At 53.5% G+C, this 17,038-nt stretch overlaps 2 protein-coding genes across 3 annotated transcripts in view; one reads left to right on the plus strand and one right to left on the minus strand.

Annotated features, from left to right (window-relative positions):
* The window catches only part of LOC116944222 (alanine aminotransferase 2-like), a 30,298-nt gene extending 15,050 nt beyond the window's left edge, over window positions 1-15,248 (plus strand). For both annotated transcript variants that reach the window (XM_032957737.2, XM_076068244.1), the window contains exons 2-11: window positions 1,216-1,305; window positions 2,049-2,157; window positions 3,451-3,581; window positions 5,087-5,330; window positions 6,369-6,448; window positions 7,160-7,296; window positions 7,950-8,124; window positions 8,611-8,766; window positions 9,927-10,039; window positions 10,517-15,248. In XM_032957737.2, the coding sequence (XP_032813628.1) occupies window positions 1,216-1,305; window positions 2,049-2,157; window positions 3,451-3,581; window positions 5,087-5,330; window positions 6,369-6,448; window positions 7,160-7,296; window positions 7,950-8,124; window positions 8,611-8,766; window positions 9,927-10,039; window positions 10,517-10,607 (1,326 nt within the window). In that variant the 3' untranslated portion in view covers window positions 10,608-15,248. The remainder of the gene's footprint in view (window positions 1-1,215; window positions 1,306-2,048; window positions 2,158-3,450; window positions 3,582-5,086; window positions 5,331-6,368; window positions 6,449-7,159; window positions 7,297-7,949; window positions 8,125-8,610; window positions 8,767-9,926; window positions 10,040-10,516) is intronic.
* Window positions 15,126-17,038, minus strand: part of LOC116944220 (uncharacterized) — a 30,700-nt gene continuing 28,787 nt past the window's right edge. Inside the window, exon 21 of the mRNA XM_032957736.2 lies at window positions 15,126-16,929. Coding sequence (XP_032813627.1) covers window positions 16,842-16,929 — 88 coding nt within the window. The 3' untranslated portion in view covers window positions 15,126-16,841. The remainder of the gene's footprint in view (window positions 16,930-17,038) is intronic.

Consider the following 17,038-nt stretch of genomic DNA (forward strand, 5'->3'; position numbering starts at 1 on the left):
TCCCAGGTAGTCTCCTATCCAAGTAACCAACCCAGTCTGACGCGATCGGGGGCCGCGTTCAGCATGACCCGGTCATTGGGGCGGTTTTTGCTCCGCTCTTGTCGTACGTGCCCCTTGGAGCGAAAGCCCTGCAAAACTTGGCTCCGATGGGAAGGCCTGGGGTCCAACCGCATGTAATTTTCGTGGCAGGTGTCAGCACAGTGTCAAATTCTCGAGGGCGCTGGCACTGTGCGGGCATAGCTGGCATCGGCCCACTCTTCCATCACGCACCGTAGCGGCCACAGCTGTCGCGCGGGGAGCTAATTTTGGAAAAACCTGTGGCCACCCGGCACCACGGCCAAACGCCGGATAACCAGGCTCTGAAATTATGCTTTCCACTCACGCTCATGCGGCGAGTCCAGGTCAAACGTCTACAAAGAGTTCTTCCTGGGGGGTGTGGTGGGCTGGAGCGGTGGGGCATTGGTTAACGCCCCTCCGCTGCGGTCACATCCGGCGACGGGGATTTCGGTTTGGAATCTCCGCCACTGGAATGTCAGTGGCGAGTGATATTTGAGCCGGCCCTGGGCACATTCCCACCCACCTGCCCGCCCGCCCGCTTCCCCGTCACTAAGTTCCATCTCCTCTGACCAGCGAAGTGAAGTATGACCGATGTGGCTAGATGTTAGCGACCTCTTCTGGCATGCAGGTGGTTGTGGGTTCGATCCCGACCCATATTTGGAGTTTGCATGTTCTCCCCGTGGGCGTGTGGATTTTTCTCCGGCTCCTCTGGTTTTTCCCTCCACTTTTAGAATCAACGGCCGTTTAAGTATTTGGCTGCTATCTATTTTCACGTGATAAGCCACTTCATTGAGCTATCATTTGTGGCCAGGTTGCTTCTGAAAAAGAGCCACATAGCTCAGTGGGCCTTACCTGGTAAAATAAAATTTTAAAAATAATTTCATTTAACCTCCCCACGACAGACAGTGTTGACATGGGGAGGCCTTCATCCAGCAGTGGATTGGCAAAAGTGCTGTAAACTGAACTTGAATCTATTTCATTTGGATGAGAGGTTATTGAAACTACAAGTCTTTTTTTTTTTCAAAACTAGGGCTGCCCAATATTTGACTGACTGGACCCTCGCTTGGTTTTAAACGAATGTTTACTGATATAACCATTCGGCATGTAATGAACGCATGCCGCCCCTCTCCACCCCACCCCTACCGTGCGTGCCTGCAGGGCATGGAGAAGCCCTTCTCGGAGGTGATCAAGGCCAATATTGGTGACGCGCACGCCATGGGCCAGCGGCCAATCACCTTCCTGCGCCAGGTGAGCTCGCGGTGTGCATGCAGACAGAGCTGTCGCTGGTGATGATGATGGTCATGTTGGTGGTGCTGGTGTCTGTGGTGATGATGGTGGTGGCGGTGGTGTTGCTTGTGATGGTGGTGAAGTTGCTGGTGGTGTTGATATTGCTGGTGTCGTTTGCGACGGTATCGGCGTTGATGGAGTTGGTGGAGCTGGTGGTGATGCTATCGATGGAGTTGTTGAAAGCATTGTTGTTGATGGAGCACTGGACAGTGGTGGTGGTACTGATGTATAACTGCTGGTCATGATAATGGAGCCACTGCTGCTGGTGCTGATGGAGCTGGTGAAATTGGTGCCTAGTGGTGGTGATGATAGAGATGGTGGTTGCGTTGAAGTGATCTGTGATAGCGCTGTTGGTGACATTGATATAGCTGGTGGTGGTGGTCTTTATGGAGCTGCTCGTCATTATGATGATGGAGCAGTTATATTGAAGGGCTGGTGGTGGTCTTTATGTAGCTGCTGCTCGTGATCTTGATGAAGCTGCTGATGCTGCTGTTTTTGATGTTGATGCTGGGTCGACTCAGCCTCAAATGAGTACCTGGTGTGGTATCTAAACATTGCCACTAGGGAGACAAAGGCGGTCGGGCGTGGTGCTGGCCACCCACCCCCTCGTGTACCATTCCGGCCTTCATAGGTGCTCGCTAACAGCACTTGCCCCTACAGTCTGTTAAGGCTATACGGGGGATCTTTGTCTTTTGTGCGTGCAGGTGCTGGCGCTGTGCGCCTGCCCTGAGCTGCTGGAGCGCGACGGCTTCCCCGAGGACGCCAAGCAACGCGCACAGCGCATCCTGCAGAACTGCGGCGGCGTCAGCATCGGTGAGTGAGCGAGCATGGCCAGACGTGCGTACGTACACGCATGCACACGTACACACGTACACACGTACATGTACGCACACACACGCGTACGCACACACACGTGCACACATACATACAAATGTACACACCCACACGGGCGATAGGGCAGCAGGGTGGCGCAGTGGTAAAACCTGTGCCCCACAGTAAGAAGGATCTGGGTTCGATTCCTGACTCGGGCGCCTTTTGGCATCCTCTGGTCTAACACTGTTGGAAACTTGGCTCTAAAGAAAGCTGTCTCTGGTGTGGACCAATCAGTTTCAAAGGCAATGCATCATCATATACTGCCGGAGCATGTTTTTTAGTTGCATGTTCACCACAAGTATCTGTGGTTAATGCAGTGACACGATTCCTTGCAATAAGGTTTCTGTTTGGTGTTTTAACATCTTAACACCTCCTGTTTTATTGCCAGAAAGGGTAAAACCTATTCTTTGTACGTATGTATGTTGAACTTCTTTCGCACAGTACCTAGCCCAACCGTGCTGATCGGAGGTGTGCGTGGGGGAAGGGCAACAAACTAAATAAATGAAAAGTTCTAAAGAAAATAGTTTTAAATTTCCAGTGTAGCTGCGGGTCGGGTGAAGCACAGTCGTAGGCCTCATCTGGCGCGTCGGGCCGCAGTTTTTCCCCTCCAACGCTGTCTGATTGAAGCACGCAGCACAAGAAGACAAATGAAACACACGTGCTCCAGCTGTGTTCAAAGCTATCAAACGAAACATTTCAGCTTATTGAAAAAAAAATATATATAGCCATGGTCACGAGGTTCATCTTGTTCAATAGAGCGTGTGGGGTGGGGGGGGTGTCACGGTGACATCTCTTGAGTGCCGTAATAATGCAATTGGCCAGAGCGGTAAAGTTTTGTTCGTCACGCTTCCTCTTTCGTACGGCGTGTTGCGGAGATGATGAGCGATCGATTTTTGGAACGGCAACGAGACGAGTTATAAATGGATGTCTGTGATCCCTTGCCATTTCAGCTGTACTGACTGTACGCCGACGAATGGCTGTGATGCCGTCGCACAATGGTTTTGATGGACAGCAGTTGACCACGTGTGTGTTTCAGTAACGAAGCTTCGCAGTTGTGATTTAGTTCTCCAGAAACACAACCGAGATGTACTGGGCTTGCAATGATTCAGGAGCGAGATTCGCTTGAAGAATCGATTATTTTTGTGGTGTTCTGGCCTTGATGGGTGCTCGCTAACAGCACGTGCCCAACGGTCCGGTCAAGGCTACACAGGGGATCTTTGTCTTTTCCTGCAGGCTCGTACAGCGCCAGCCAGGGCATCGCCTGCGTGCGGGAGGACGTGGCGCGCTTCCTGGAACGCCGCGATGGCATCGCCGCTAACGCAGACGACATTTACCTGTGCACGGGCGCCAGCGAGGGTGTCGTGGTAACGACCGCGCGGGCACGGGGTGGCACGCCAACCGGGCACGCTCCTGTAACGTTCCCATTCTGCTGCAATGTGCACTAAAGCACTTCCGATTAGCACGGTTGGCTACATACGGCGCGAAAGAAGTTCAAACTGCATACGTACATGCCTACTTTATGGAGGGCGATATTGGCACAAGTAAACATCTCAAAGCGTCCAGGACAAAGGGGCGTTTGAGATAATACCTCAGTCGGGAAGGATTCATCCTGGCACGGCAGCGTACCCCCCCCCCCCCCCGCCACCGCCGGACGGGAGTGGCACGTGGCCTGTGATCCAGCGCTGTGCAGACAGTGCGGGTCGGTGGATCACTGCACAAATGCTGCGAAACTCTCATCCCGTTGGCTTCGAGGTGTCACACCCTGACTTGCCGTGAGAAGGCGGGACAGCAAAAATTTGGAACTCCAGCCGTTCTCTCTACATGGGATACAGTGTTTCCCCCCCTCGCATGCCCTCCGGTGTCCTCCCACATGTAAACCGTCATAACACCACAATATATAGAGGAGCGCAGAGCTTGGGCAATTGCTGTCGCCAGCTCACGGCGTGACTGCCTTCCTGTGACCCTCTTGAGTCGTTCTCATGTCTATAAGCGCGAGCGAATACTGTGCGGCACGTTACAAGTTTAAATTATTATTCTTGTTGCAGGTTTGCCTCGCTTTACGCGGTAGATGTGTTCCAAAAGAAGGGCGTACAAAGCGAAATTGCGTGGCGTGCAACGCGCAGTCACCCAACCCACAATGCACTGCACGAGGAGACGACTGCCTGTCGTGCAGTGCACACAGTACACACACATGTTGTCCCACGTCCGACTGCGAGTGAATTCAAACTGCATAGTGTAGTGAATTCTGGTTAGCGATAGGTTAGCTGCATAAAACCGTACCCGCATCAAGCGAGGGAAGCTTGTAATGGGCGCCACGGTGGCGAGATGTAAACTACCTTGTACACAGGAGGTCGTGGGTTTGATCCTGACCCCGACGCCTGTGATATACGGAGTTTGCATGTTCTCCCCGCGGTCGTGTGGATTTTCACCGGGTCCTCCGGTTTTTCCCTCCACATTTAGAAACGCGCATTTAAGAGTATTTGGCTGCTATACATTTCCACACGACAAGCCACTTTGTTGAGCTATCGTTTGTGGCCAAGTTGCTTCTAAAAAAGAGCTTCAAAGCTCCGTTGGCCTTACCTGCTAAAATAAATAAAAATGTTTGCACGTTTTGCCAAAGCTACATGTGCAGACTTGATTCCTCGCAAAAAGGTATCTTACTTGGTGTTTGAACACCTTAAACACCTGTTTTATTGCCAGAAAGGGTAAAACATTCCTATTTTTTCACAACATAAAAAAAAGTTTCGTAGTAAAAATAACGAATGGACCGCAGACGAATCGTCTTCTCCACCGATCGCCGCAGCCTCTCTCACTCTCCGTCCGTTCTCCCCCCCCCCCGCCGCTCGCTCGCCCCCCTCCGGCATCGAAGACGCTGCTCAAGCTGCTGGTGTCGAACGGCGGGCGCGTCCGGAGCGGCGTGCTCATCCCCATCCCGCAGTACCCGCTCTACTCGGCAGCGCTGTCCGAGCTGGGCGCCGAGCAGCTGGGCTACGAGCTGGACGAGGGACGCGGCTGGGCGCTCGACGTGCGCGAGCTGCGTCGGGTCCTGGGGCGGGCGCGCCGCAGCTGCGAGCCGCGGGCCCTGTGCGTCATCAACCCCGGCAACCCCACGGGTACGTGCGTGTGTACGCGCGTGTACGCGCGTGTGCACCGTGGCACCGGCCTTGTATTTATATAAAAACTCTCAACTTTTTATTTACCAGGTAAGGCCCACTGAGCTGCGTAGCTCTTTCAGAAGCGACCCGGCCACAAATGATAGCTCAACTACAGTAAGTGTCCCATCACGTGGAAAATTTATGGCGGCCAAATACTCTAAACGCACGTTGATTCTGAATGTGGAGGGAGAATCCGGAGGACCCATTGAAAAATTAACGCGACCACGGGGAGAACATGCAAACTACAAATATTACAGGTGTCAGGATCAGGATCGAACCCACGACCTCCTGTATACCAGGCGAGGTAGTTAACATCTCACCACCATGGTATGTGTGTGTGTTGGACTACTTTCACACCATACGTAGCCCAACCTTGCTAATCGTAGGTGCGGGGGGAAGGATAACAAACTAAAACGCACAAAGCAGTTGTAAAGAAATGAGTTTTCAATATAGATTTTAAAGTGCAGAGCTCCAGTGTCTCCCTAATATTGGAAGGAAGAACGTTCCAGACGGCCGCAGAAGCGCATCTGAAAGCACGCGATGCGGTAACCGTCTTTGTTCGATGGCCAGCCATAGGCACTCGCCACAAAGTGCTTGCCCCAAAAGTCTGTTAAGGCCTGTACGGGGGATCGTTGTCTTTGCTGTGGGGGAGCGGTAGTGTAGCGGATAGCGCAGGAATTGGGAGTGGTCTCCACGAGTCGTGGCCAACGAGGGGAAGATCGAACAGCAGATGGTCGTGTCGGATCTCGCAGTTCGCGTGTCGACTGTGCAGCGGCCGTGATATCTGCCAGAGGGGAGAGAGCGTTGGTGAGGTGCGGTGACGACTTTGGCCACGATGACGTCTTCATCCTCGCAGCGCTCGTCCGGCAGTCCGTGCCAAAGTGAGTATCTCTGGACCGCCGTGCTAAACCTCCAATTAGCACGGTTGGTTACGTCTGGTGCGTAAGAAGTTCAACGTACATTACATACATACATGTTGCGCTCTTTCCCTGGCAGGACAAGTGCAGGACCGGCATAGCATCGAAGAGGTGATTGAATTCGCTGCTGAAGAGGGTCTCTTCATCATCGCGGACGAGGTGAGAGTTTAATTTACTCCTCCCATGGCCGGTTTGTGCTGGGTTTCTCTGTGTTCACTCTTTGATGAACCCGGTGAGTCTGGCCTGTGATACACCACACTCTCTCTCTGTGTCTGCAACCGAGACGGCTGAACAACTCACCCGCCCAAACCCTTCTAAGGCCAGGCTCAAATGACGCGCTGAAAACGAGACTGAAATTCAAACCTTGGCCCTGATTCATGACGATTCATATTGAATGCCAGAGGTGTGTGACAGTTACATGCCTACAACCTAAACGCAAATGTTGCATTGACGCTCACGGAATACGCGAGGAAGACCAATGCCAGACAGGTGACTCAAAGTTGACAAGAACAAAAAGAGATCGATTCATGAATCCAATTCTGACTGTACGTGTGCAGTCCTCTTGTCAGTCCACAACTCCAACCACGCTGGTCAGTACGGCTCAATGAAAGCGGGGAGCACAGAAGTGCAGTCGGGCAACCGATCCCGCCGCAGTTCCCTCCGCCGTCCCACCGCGCGTAGCTCCGCAGCGGCGGCCTGCGGGTGGCCACACACCCAACCCAGCTGAGCTTCCCAGGGTCTGACGAGATCGGGCGGCCTCGCTGGCGATTCGGTCACCCCGGATCGCGGGAGCGAATCGCCACGCTCCCAACCGCCGTAGGTCTCTTCCCCCTACCCGCGCAACAAACCCCAACCCGGTGTGCTCCCTAGGTGTACCAGGACAACGTGTACGCCCCCGGCTGCCAGTTCCACTCCTTCAAGAAGGTCCTGCACGACATGGGGCCCGAGTACGAGCAGACGGTGCAGCTCGCGTCGCTGCACTCCACCTCCAAGGGCTTCCTTGGCGAGTAAGTGAGCGGCGCGGGCGGCACGGGCGGTACGGGGCGATTACGTTTGCCAGGCGGGCCGTGCTGCTGTTAATGTAAACGCCCTCTGCTGTTCGTGTGCGCGTGTCTCCGTGCAGCCATCACATTTGGTCACGTTTTTGCTTTCGAGAATTTAACGAAGCCCAAGGTTTATTTTGTGAAAGCCTTGCCGGCGCCGGTGGCTACGGAGAACATTTACGATGGATGATCTGAGCTTAAGCATGCTGCCGGCTACGTTAAAACAGTCTTCAGTTGTTTTTCTTACAATGATGTTGCAAGATGAACCCGCTTGGGTTGATTCCGGGTCAATTCCCTTTTTTTTCCTTCCCATTTTCAATCTTGTGGGAGGAAACCAATGGCAACAAAAAGGGGGAACTCTGAATAACGGAACTGATAATCTAGTAGAGTAATAGATTATGCAAATAATGGGATAGGCCAGCTCTAGTTGTTTTCATGGTGTAGGTAAAACACCTTTACACCACACACAGGTGTGTGTGTGTGCACTTCTATTACACAGTGTACAGGTACAGCACTCACAGGTGTGACGCACGTATACACCATGCACAGGTGACAGACACGTGCACGCACCGCTCACAGGTGACACGCGCGTGTATACGCGCCGCGTGCGTGCGTAGGTGCGGCCAGCGCGGAGGCTACATGGAGGTGCTGAACCTGCCGGCGGGCGTGAAGGCCGAGCTTGTGAAGCTGGTGTCGGTACGTCTGTGCCCGCCCGTGCTGGGCCAGGCCACCGTGGACGTGCTGGCGAACCCGCCGGAGCTCGGCGAGCCCTCCCACAGCCTCTACGTGCAGGTAGCGAGGCGTCGGGGTAGCGAATCGCGCGTGATGCCGCACGATCCCGTCGGGTCTCGGAAGCCGAGCAGGGTTTCGCCCGGACGGTGCTCGGGCGGTGAGACAGTCACCGTGCACAATAGGGGGCCCCGTAGCGATGGGGCTGCTGCGGGGCTAACGTGGTGGTCGGCAGAGGGGCGGCGCGGCAGAAGGCCGTTGTTGCGCCGCGTCTGTGCACCCCACCTTGACCGACCCGCGCTGACCAGCATGGTGAAGTATCGTCGGGTCAACCCCCCCCGCCCACCCACGCCCCGCGCAGGCGTGGGTGGGCTGTCATGTCATTGAGAAGCGGATAGCGCCACGCCGCCGCCGTCGTCGTGAATGTGCGGTGTTTTTTGAGTGGTTGGGAGGGAACGAGCGGGCGGCCGCGATGCTCGAGGCGCCGGGGGCGGCGGTGGGCATCGTCGTCGCCATCGCGGTGACGTCACCTCCACGCGTTCCCCGCAGGAGCGCGACTCGGTGCTGCGCTCGCTCGCGCGCAAGGCGCTGCTCACGGCTCAGCTGCTCAACGGCACGGAGGGGATCGCGTGCAACCCCGTGCAGGGAGCCATGTACGCCTTCCCGCGCGTGCACATCCCACCGCGAGCTGTGGCCGAGGCGCAGGTGAGCACCAGCCGCTCCACGTCGCTTCCACAGATCGCCCGGTCGGTTACGCGCGGCTTGAGAGAAGTTTGACGCACGCACGAACGCACGAACGAACGCACGTCCACGTCAAGCTACCCCACGCCACCCGCTTCGCCGTCCGGGCTTCGCACAGAGGTGTCCTGGGTGGTTCGAAGGTCGGGGAGTGTTGAGCTGCCATCCGTTGAGTTCCTGGGTTCGGCTTCAAGCGGTCGCCCGCGATACATGCTGCCAATGGGTGAACGGGTACGGGTAGGCATGCAACGGACTCATCCTTTGAACGCGATTGTTGTGCAATATTCACGAGCGGGATCCCGTGTAACTCATTCTCTCTGCGATATTGACGCCTTCGTGTTTCTGTTGTTGCTGTGGTCACGCGCCCACAAATGTCCCGTGCAAAATATCCGGGAAACTGGCTAAACGGGACCATCCGTGCAATAAAAATGAACTCAACATAGCGTGTAGGAAACAATTAATTATAATTCATGTAAATGATGTGAAAATTGAGTGCAGCGGCGGTGTAATCGTACACGCAGTGCTCTATGAACCCGTCAACCAGACTTTGATGCCCGGCCACCGTCAATATCAGTGGCGAGTGATGATCTGTTCCAATCCTGGCTCACCTCTTCACCAGCCAAGATTGACCGGCGTAGTGAAGTATGGTCACGTAACCCGTCTCAACGACATGGTGTGGGGGGAGGCGTTTATCCAGCAGTGCATGGACGACGAGTTGCAAATAACGGTGAAAAAGGTGTTTTGACCTGACGTTTTGGACAATGAACCTTCTTCAGAGAGAAGGCAACATGATTGGCCGACTTTTATTTGAAGATCACACGTCACCCGGTGGGACGCTCAGAAAACTGGGACGCCGCAAAGAATTTGCACAATTTGAATTTCCATCTGAACAGATTTCATTCGTAGACGACGATTGAGTATCGAGCTCATTGGCACGTTTTGCTTACGTGACAAACCTTACTAATTGCCTGTGTCGGGTGGTGGCGGCGGGTTTAACGACACATTGATATTTCCGCGATCTAACCTAAAAAAAAAACCTCGTTGTGATGAATGTGCTATGTTACTAGAAATCTGCGTCGTGTGTCATGTAGCCGTGACCTTCGACCCTCACCCCCCACCCCCCGCAGGCACGAGGCCTCCTCCCCGACATGTTCTACTGCCTGCAGCTGCTGGAAGAGACTGGGATCTGCGTGGTGCCGGGCAGCGGCTTTGGCCAGAAGGACGGCACCCACCACTTCCGGTGGGTCCACTGCTCCGTTGCCACGGCGTCGTCTCCCGGGCAGGCGATTGGCTGTTGCAGTGAGAGAGCGGTTGACGTTCGTGGGGGGAGAGGGTTGCCGATCTCACCAAGACTCCCCAAAATTGCCTTGAATTACGATCCGTTCTCTGTTATTTCGGACCAACTACGACCGTATGGTGTTGACACGTGACAAGGTTTTGAGAGCGTTTTCTAATACCAGGCCACAGGGTACCTATTTTTAGAGATTTTTCAGATGTGTGTAAGCTGCAACGACTAGATTGGCATTTGAATAGATCAGTGCGCCCTTCACCAATCTGCACTGACCGGCGTGGTGAAGTGTCGTCGGACAACACCCCGATGACTGGCACACAATCGCCAGGCCTTCTCCTGGCAGTTCGATCAACAAAGAGCCGCGCGTTAACATGCAGATGAATGACCACGCGTGCGTGCTTTTACCGTTCATCCTCTCGCGTGCAGCATGACCATCCTGCCGCCCGAGGAGAAGCTGAAAATTCTCCTGACCAAGGTGACCGAGTTCCACGCGAGGTTCACCGAGCTCTACGCCTGATCGCCCCTCTTCCCACCCCGCCTCCCCCCCCCTCCTCCCCCGTCACCCACCACACGGCGTGACGACGCTCTGCCCCACCGCGACCCACCTCGTCGGATCTCATCGCTCCTCCGTCTCGGCACAAAAGAAACTGGCTGCTCCCGGGATCTCTCGAAGACCGTCTTGCCGGATTGGGGACTAGGAAGGTGGACTCAATAACATCCGGAAGCGCCACCTTGACCCCGGCCTGCGCTTGCCTTCTGAAATGAACTCCTGGCCGTGTCGGCTGAACGGCCGCTGCGGTTGAGATTGCCGGACGAGCCGATGGAGCCGGCTTGCGTTCGCCGCGTCACCTCTTTGTGTACTCGTGGGCGGTGACGCGCGGTGTGTGGGTCGGCTCGATGGCTTACGCGTCACACGCGCGCACGCGCGCCAACGCTGTCCGTGCGTTGGCGCGCGTGCGCACAAGGGGAAAGCGAACCTATCGCCAATGAATGTAGCGACAGCAACAACAATAGCAACCACCACGTGCTGCTAAGCGGCGGTGCAGTCGCACGGCGCTTGTGCCAGGTGCCTTGCACCGGTTACAAAGTCTTATCTAGCGCGTAGGCAAAAGCACACACAGAGACGCGCGCGCACGGACGCAGTCGGCCTCACGCTGTCCCTCCCAACGAGCAAGTCCCACGTGGCATCGACACTTCTCTCTGTCCTGCTGTAGAATCCCCCGCCAAACGCGGCTGTGTTGATGTCAGGAGGCCTCTACCACACCCACCACCCTTTGACTAAAGTTCGGAATAACAGAACAGGGGTGGTGGGATGCCCGGAACAGCGTGCGTGCACGCGAACGCGCGCCCCCCGCGGCACGGTGGCTGCTACACGCGACGGCGCGCGCGTTTATGCCCGCACGCGCGCGTGCGGTTACGTAAACGACGATGCCATTAACGCGCATACGTTTAGTCGGGAGCACGTTCGGGCCCGCCCGCGTGACACGTGCGGGCGCGGTCGACGTTCGGTCTCCCGCGGGCGCGGGTTCCTCCCGCTCTTGTGATTTCAGCAGCCAGAATTCGCCACTGCTCGAAGAAACGGCTGGAAGGCATCGTCGCCCAGGGGGTGATTTGTCCCATTCGGGGCCGTGGCGAAGTTTGCCGCGTTGTCGTCGAAAATCGGACAGGCCGAGCAACGTTCAGGCTATACAGATAAATCGAGCCCTGTTGTGGTCACGTGTTCGCTAGACGTAACGGGGACCGGTCGAAAAGATTTTGAGAAGGAGACGGGAACGGAGTATCGCACAGAGCTAATGTGAGGCGTTTCGCGATATCCGTGTCAGTGTTTTGCAAGCTAATGCTGTTGTTTGAATTGGTTGAAAGCACTGCAGAGCCGAGGTGCCATGGTGAGAGCGTTTAGTTTACCAACTTGCTCTTTGGCTAACCCTCTCATACTTAACACTTAACGAAGCTTAGTCACGTGCGTTGTATTGCAGAACTTAACTCGTAGCATTGTTGCCGCTGCGAAAACCGTGCACGGATCGGGTAGAATTATTTTTTTAAAGGGATTTTGATTTCTCTAGTGGAGATGATGGTTACAGTGATTTTTTAACTTGACTGTCCCCACCGCGTGCGGGTCTTCTAAACCGAGTACTCGTTTTGGTGCAGTTTTGAGGCTGTATGGTGGCAACCCCGGAGACAGTTTTGAATAACCGGACTCTCGACTGTAGCTGGCCAAAGACGTCTGGATTTTATTTTCTCCTTGTACCTCCTTTCCACTGCGCAACTGAGCCACGCTGGGGCCACGCGGAGGCAGCCCGGCTCGGCTCAACGTTGTTTTTCCACTGCAGATGCCGAGCAGTGCCACTCGCGTACCGCACACGCAAAGAACGAGTCGAGACGCATTCAGGTGGACGCGGTGATGCTGAGCTTAACCCTTTCCCATTCCGATGATGTATGTGTACTTCATAGAAACGGAATTGGAAGAAAAAATAAACGAACTATCGGTACCGAGGCTTCCACAAGGCCATGCGGGGAGGACGTGTGGCACAGTTTCGTGCCTGCTATCATATGGTGTGGTCGTGTCGCTACGGTTCTCCACAGTGAGTACTTTAAAAGCGACGGCGCTATGCCCCTCTTAAGTAAAATTAACGCCGAGCCGCTTGCCTGTTCCAAGAATCAGCGGAGGACGGCACGGCAAATAGCCAGTGGAAAACCACTCGCACCGCGAGGGCCCCGCCCTGGCTCGGCTCGGATGTGCCAGTGGATAAGCGAGCATTGGTGACAGAAAACATTTCCTGTTTTTGCAACGATTACTTTAGCGTACGTTTTACGCCGATGACAACGAACCTGTGCTTGCACGAGCGCGTGCCAGCGAGCCGCGACATACAGCTGCAGCGCTGCGCTTGGCGACCAAGACGGACCGTTGCCTCTGTGGCCTTATTCACGCGTGAGACTGTTAGGTCCGACTTGTTTTATTCCCATATTAGAGGTTTTTATGGGTTAGATCGCGTAAATATATAAATGTGTTGTTAAAACCCGCCACAGCCAACTAGTAAGGGTTGTCACGTAAACGGAACGTGGCCAATTCGTCACTAGCACAGCACACCGGTGTGTGTTGGAGAGCCAAGCCACGACATTTACTCAGTTTGTAAATGGTGTGGCTTGGCTTCTCCATGTTCTGTTTACGTGACGGGTGGTGGTGGGCTTTAACGACACATTTATATATTTACGGCGATCTAACCCAAAAAACCTCTCTCGTGGATGACATTGGTCGCGAAAGCCTCCCGCGTGTTAAAATGTTTTATTTGGCGCCCCTCTTGAGTAGCGCACACCGCGTGACAGCGTGAAATTCTCGCGTCTCCAATATCCACGGCTCCTTGGTGGCATGACGACACGGGCATAGCCTGGGATGAGCTACAAATGAGGCGACCTCCCGATCACATTTTCCAAACCATCCTAATCATACACACGAGGTGTAAATGTCAAGGTAATCGTCTGTAGTTTTAGAAAGCACGGCATATTTAGGGAATAAGTCGGTGGTTTGCCACGTACATGGCAACTGAATGTGCCATCACATTCCCAGCGTGGGTGAAGAACGCAGTTCGTCCGAGTAACCTCCGACACCACCGTGGTGTTTTTATGAGCATTTTACCCCCTATCAGGGTGGGTGGACGAGTTACTTATACCTCAATTGCCTACGTGATTGGTTGACGCTATTGCCAAGGCGAAAGAAACTTGACGGCGAGACTTGCGTCTGCGCTCCGCTTGTGCTAAACCGTCTCGAAATGCCCCTCCGAAGTGGTGGAGCTGCCCCTCTGCTGCGGCCACCGAGGTCTGCCCTCTTTAGCACAGGAACAACAGTTGGCCATTTAGCACAGGAACAACAGTTGGCCATTTAGCACAGGAACGACAGTTGGCCATTTAGCACAGGAACAAGTTGGCCATTTAGCACAGGAACAACAGTTGGCCATTTAGCACAGGAACAACAGTTGGCCATTTAGCACAGGAACAACAGTTGGCCATTTAGCACAGGAACAACAGTTGGCCATTTAGCACAGGAACAACAGTTGGCCATTTAGCACAGGAACGACAGTTGGCCATTTAGCACAGGAACAACAGTTGGCCATTTAGCACAGCAACAACAGTTGGCCATTTAGCACAGGAACAACAGTTGGCCATTTAGCACAGGAACGACAGTGGGCCATTTAGCACAGGAACGACAGTTGGCCATTTAGCACAGGAACGACAGTTGGCCATTTTGCACAGGAACAACAGTTGGCCATTTAGCACAGGAACAACAGTTGGCCATTTAGCACAGGAACGACAGTTGGCCATTTAGCACAGGAACAACAGTTGGCCATTTAGCACAGGAACAACAGTTGGCCATTTAGCACAGGAACGACAGTTGGCCATTTAGCACAGGAACAACAGTTGGCCATTTAGCACAGGAACAACAGTTGGCCATTTAGCACAGGAACGACAGTTGGCCATTTAGCACAGGAACGGCGGTTGGCCATTTAGCACAGGAACAACAGTTGGCCATTTAGCACAGGCACAACAGTTGGCCATTTAGCACAGGAACGACAGTTGGCCATTTAGCACAGGAACAACAGTTGGCCATTTAGCACAGGAACAACAGTGTAATGTAAGCACACGTTGCTTATTTTAGAACCGTGCTTATATGAGGTATGCTTATATCCAGGCTTCTACTTTGTTGGCTAACATTTTGAGCAACGATTCTTGCTCGTAAAGCGCAATGTTGGTCTGTTTTTTTTTGCTTGTTATCAGGCGGCGGTTCATGATAAACGTCATTTTTAACCTTGATCATTTTTTTTTTTAAACTACCTTTCTGTTGCTCACTCCCCAAGGAAGAATGACGTCCATTTTTGCGACACGGTTGCTACGTGAAACGCAACAATCTCTTTGCCGGTGTATGTATTTTATTTTTTTGAAATCGATGAAATTTGATTGTTTTTCTTGACCAACGCAAAGTGTTAATCAACGTCCTGCGGCAACCGCTTACGCACACAGCGATACACTCGGTGGACCCGGCGGTGTTTTATTTAATTTTAATCGACCATAATAATTTTACAAAAACATCACGTTGTTGTGAGGCTGGGTGTGCAGTTACTGGGAATGTAACAATTGATCGATTAAAATTGATTCTCACGCTCAAGATACGTGCGTCGAACCATTGCGTTTGGGGGTCGATTAAACGGCGTGTACATTATGTGCAGATTTGGTGGAGTGGTTGCGCGTTGGTGCTGCGCACCGCTTTGTAAACTCGGCAACCGGAGGTTTGATTTCCCAGCCACGGCTAATATATCCGTGGTGATCGATATCTGAACCGGTCATACGCGCCTCCTCCATCAACCCGCACGATCCAGCATGGTGAGGCCCGGTCGTACGACCAACATGACCGGCACGGCATGGGGAGGCCTTCATCCAGAATTCTATTGGCAAAGGACTGAATTGTGTTTGACATGTTAAAATCATGTGTTGTCATGGAGGATCACGGGTAACATAATTAACCATAGAAAAGTCAGTGGACTGCTCTCGCCAGTAACATCTGGTAACAGCAGTATTTATTTAACAGGCCTGATTTTGCCGATGAGACTCCCAAGTCAAAACTGGCTCAGTGTTTGCCTTCTTAATGAAATGCTGCTGTTAGCCATTGATTCGTGTAAGCTGTAGGCAGATGGACTGAAAAAAGTGACCAAATGTTTACGTCGCAAAATACTTTTTAATGTTTATTTATCCATTGATGTTGTGTTATTGCCCCTTTAGGCTAATCGAATTAACAATGCCGAACGAGATGGGAGATACCAGTTGGATACAAATCGGACGGTACAAATAAGGCAAGACTAATCGTCGATTCTCGATTCTGATTATGGCTCTGAATTGTGATCATTCAGCAAACTGCTGTGTGGGCATGCGGTGTTGAATTGGTACATTCCTGACGGTTGCACAGTTTTACCGCGGTTCTTTGTGGTGTTTTGGCGATTGTGGAATTGCCCGGTGTTGTACTCGTAATGGAGTAACATCGAGCCTCATGGACAGGCGTCAACTCCACGGCCGTGTGGGCGCGTGTTTGTTTTTGCCCTGCACGAGTGTGCGACTTCGATCCCAGCTCACGGCCAACACCAGTGACGATTATCTGAACCGGTCCTGGGCCTCCCCTAGGTCGACTGAGCCTCAAATTAGTACCGGGTGCGGTGCGTAAACATCGCCACTGGGGAGACAAAGTGGTCGGGCGTGGTGCTGGCTGCCCACCCCCTCGCGTACCGTGCCGGCCTTCATAGGTGCTCGCTAACAGCACTTGCCCCAACAGCCTGTGAAAGGCTATACGGGGTGGGGGGGACTCTTTATCTTTGCAGTGATGTAGCGAAGTTGGACATTTCCCCTCTTCGTAGCCTGGCACACCCAGCGCCCGTCTAGGCCTCCCGGCTCTTGAGTCTTGGCACAGACGAATCGCCTGCAGGCTCCATAGAGGCATCACTGCAGGTGTTCGTGTGTGGGGTGCGGTGATTGAAGCACTGTGCTGTGAACCTGATAAACCTGCTTTCCGATTCCAGCCACGTCAGAACAAATCGTGGCCAGCGATGTCAGAACCAGTCCTGGGCCTCTTCCCTAGTTCGACCCAGCCTTAAATTAGTACCGGGTGTTTTGTGTAAACATCGCCAGCAGGAATTGCCCCCATACGTTCTCTATACAGGTGATTTGACATTTGAGAGTGTGTGTGTGTGTGCATGCGTGCGCATCTCTGCAATCAGGGCCTTTTGTTGAGCTTGGAGGCTGGGCACTGGATCTTGTAGCCGACCGTGTACGCCTGTACGTACACACGTACCTGGTTTATCCTGCACACGCGGACACACACACACGCATTCAGAGAGCTGCAGGACATCGGCGAGGCTTTTCACTCGGTCTCGAGATCTTTGTAAAATCTAGGGAATGCGACTCCACCGC

This window comes from Petromyzon marinus, chromosome 20 (genome assembly GCF_048934315.1).
Source record: "Petromyzon marinus isolate PM22_M1 ecotype Great Lakes invasive population chromosome 20, UKy_Petmar_22M1.pri1.0, whole genome shotgun sequence".
In the NCBI taxonomy this organism is placed as follows: domain Eukaryota; kingdom Metazoa; phylum Chordata; class Hyperoartia; order Petromyzontiformes; family Petromyzontidae; genus Petromyzon; species Petromyzon marinus.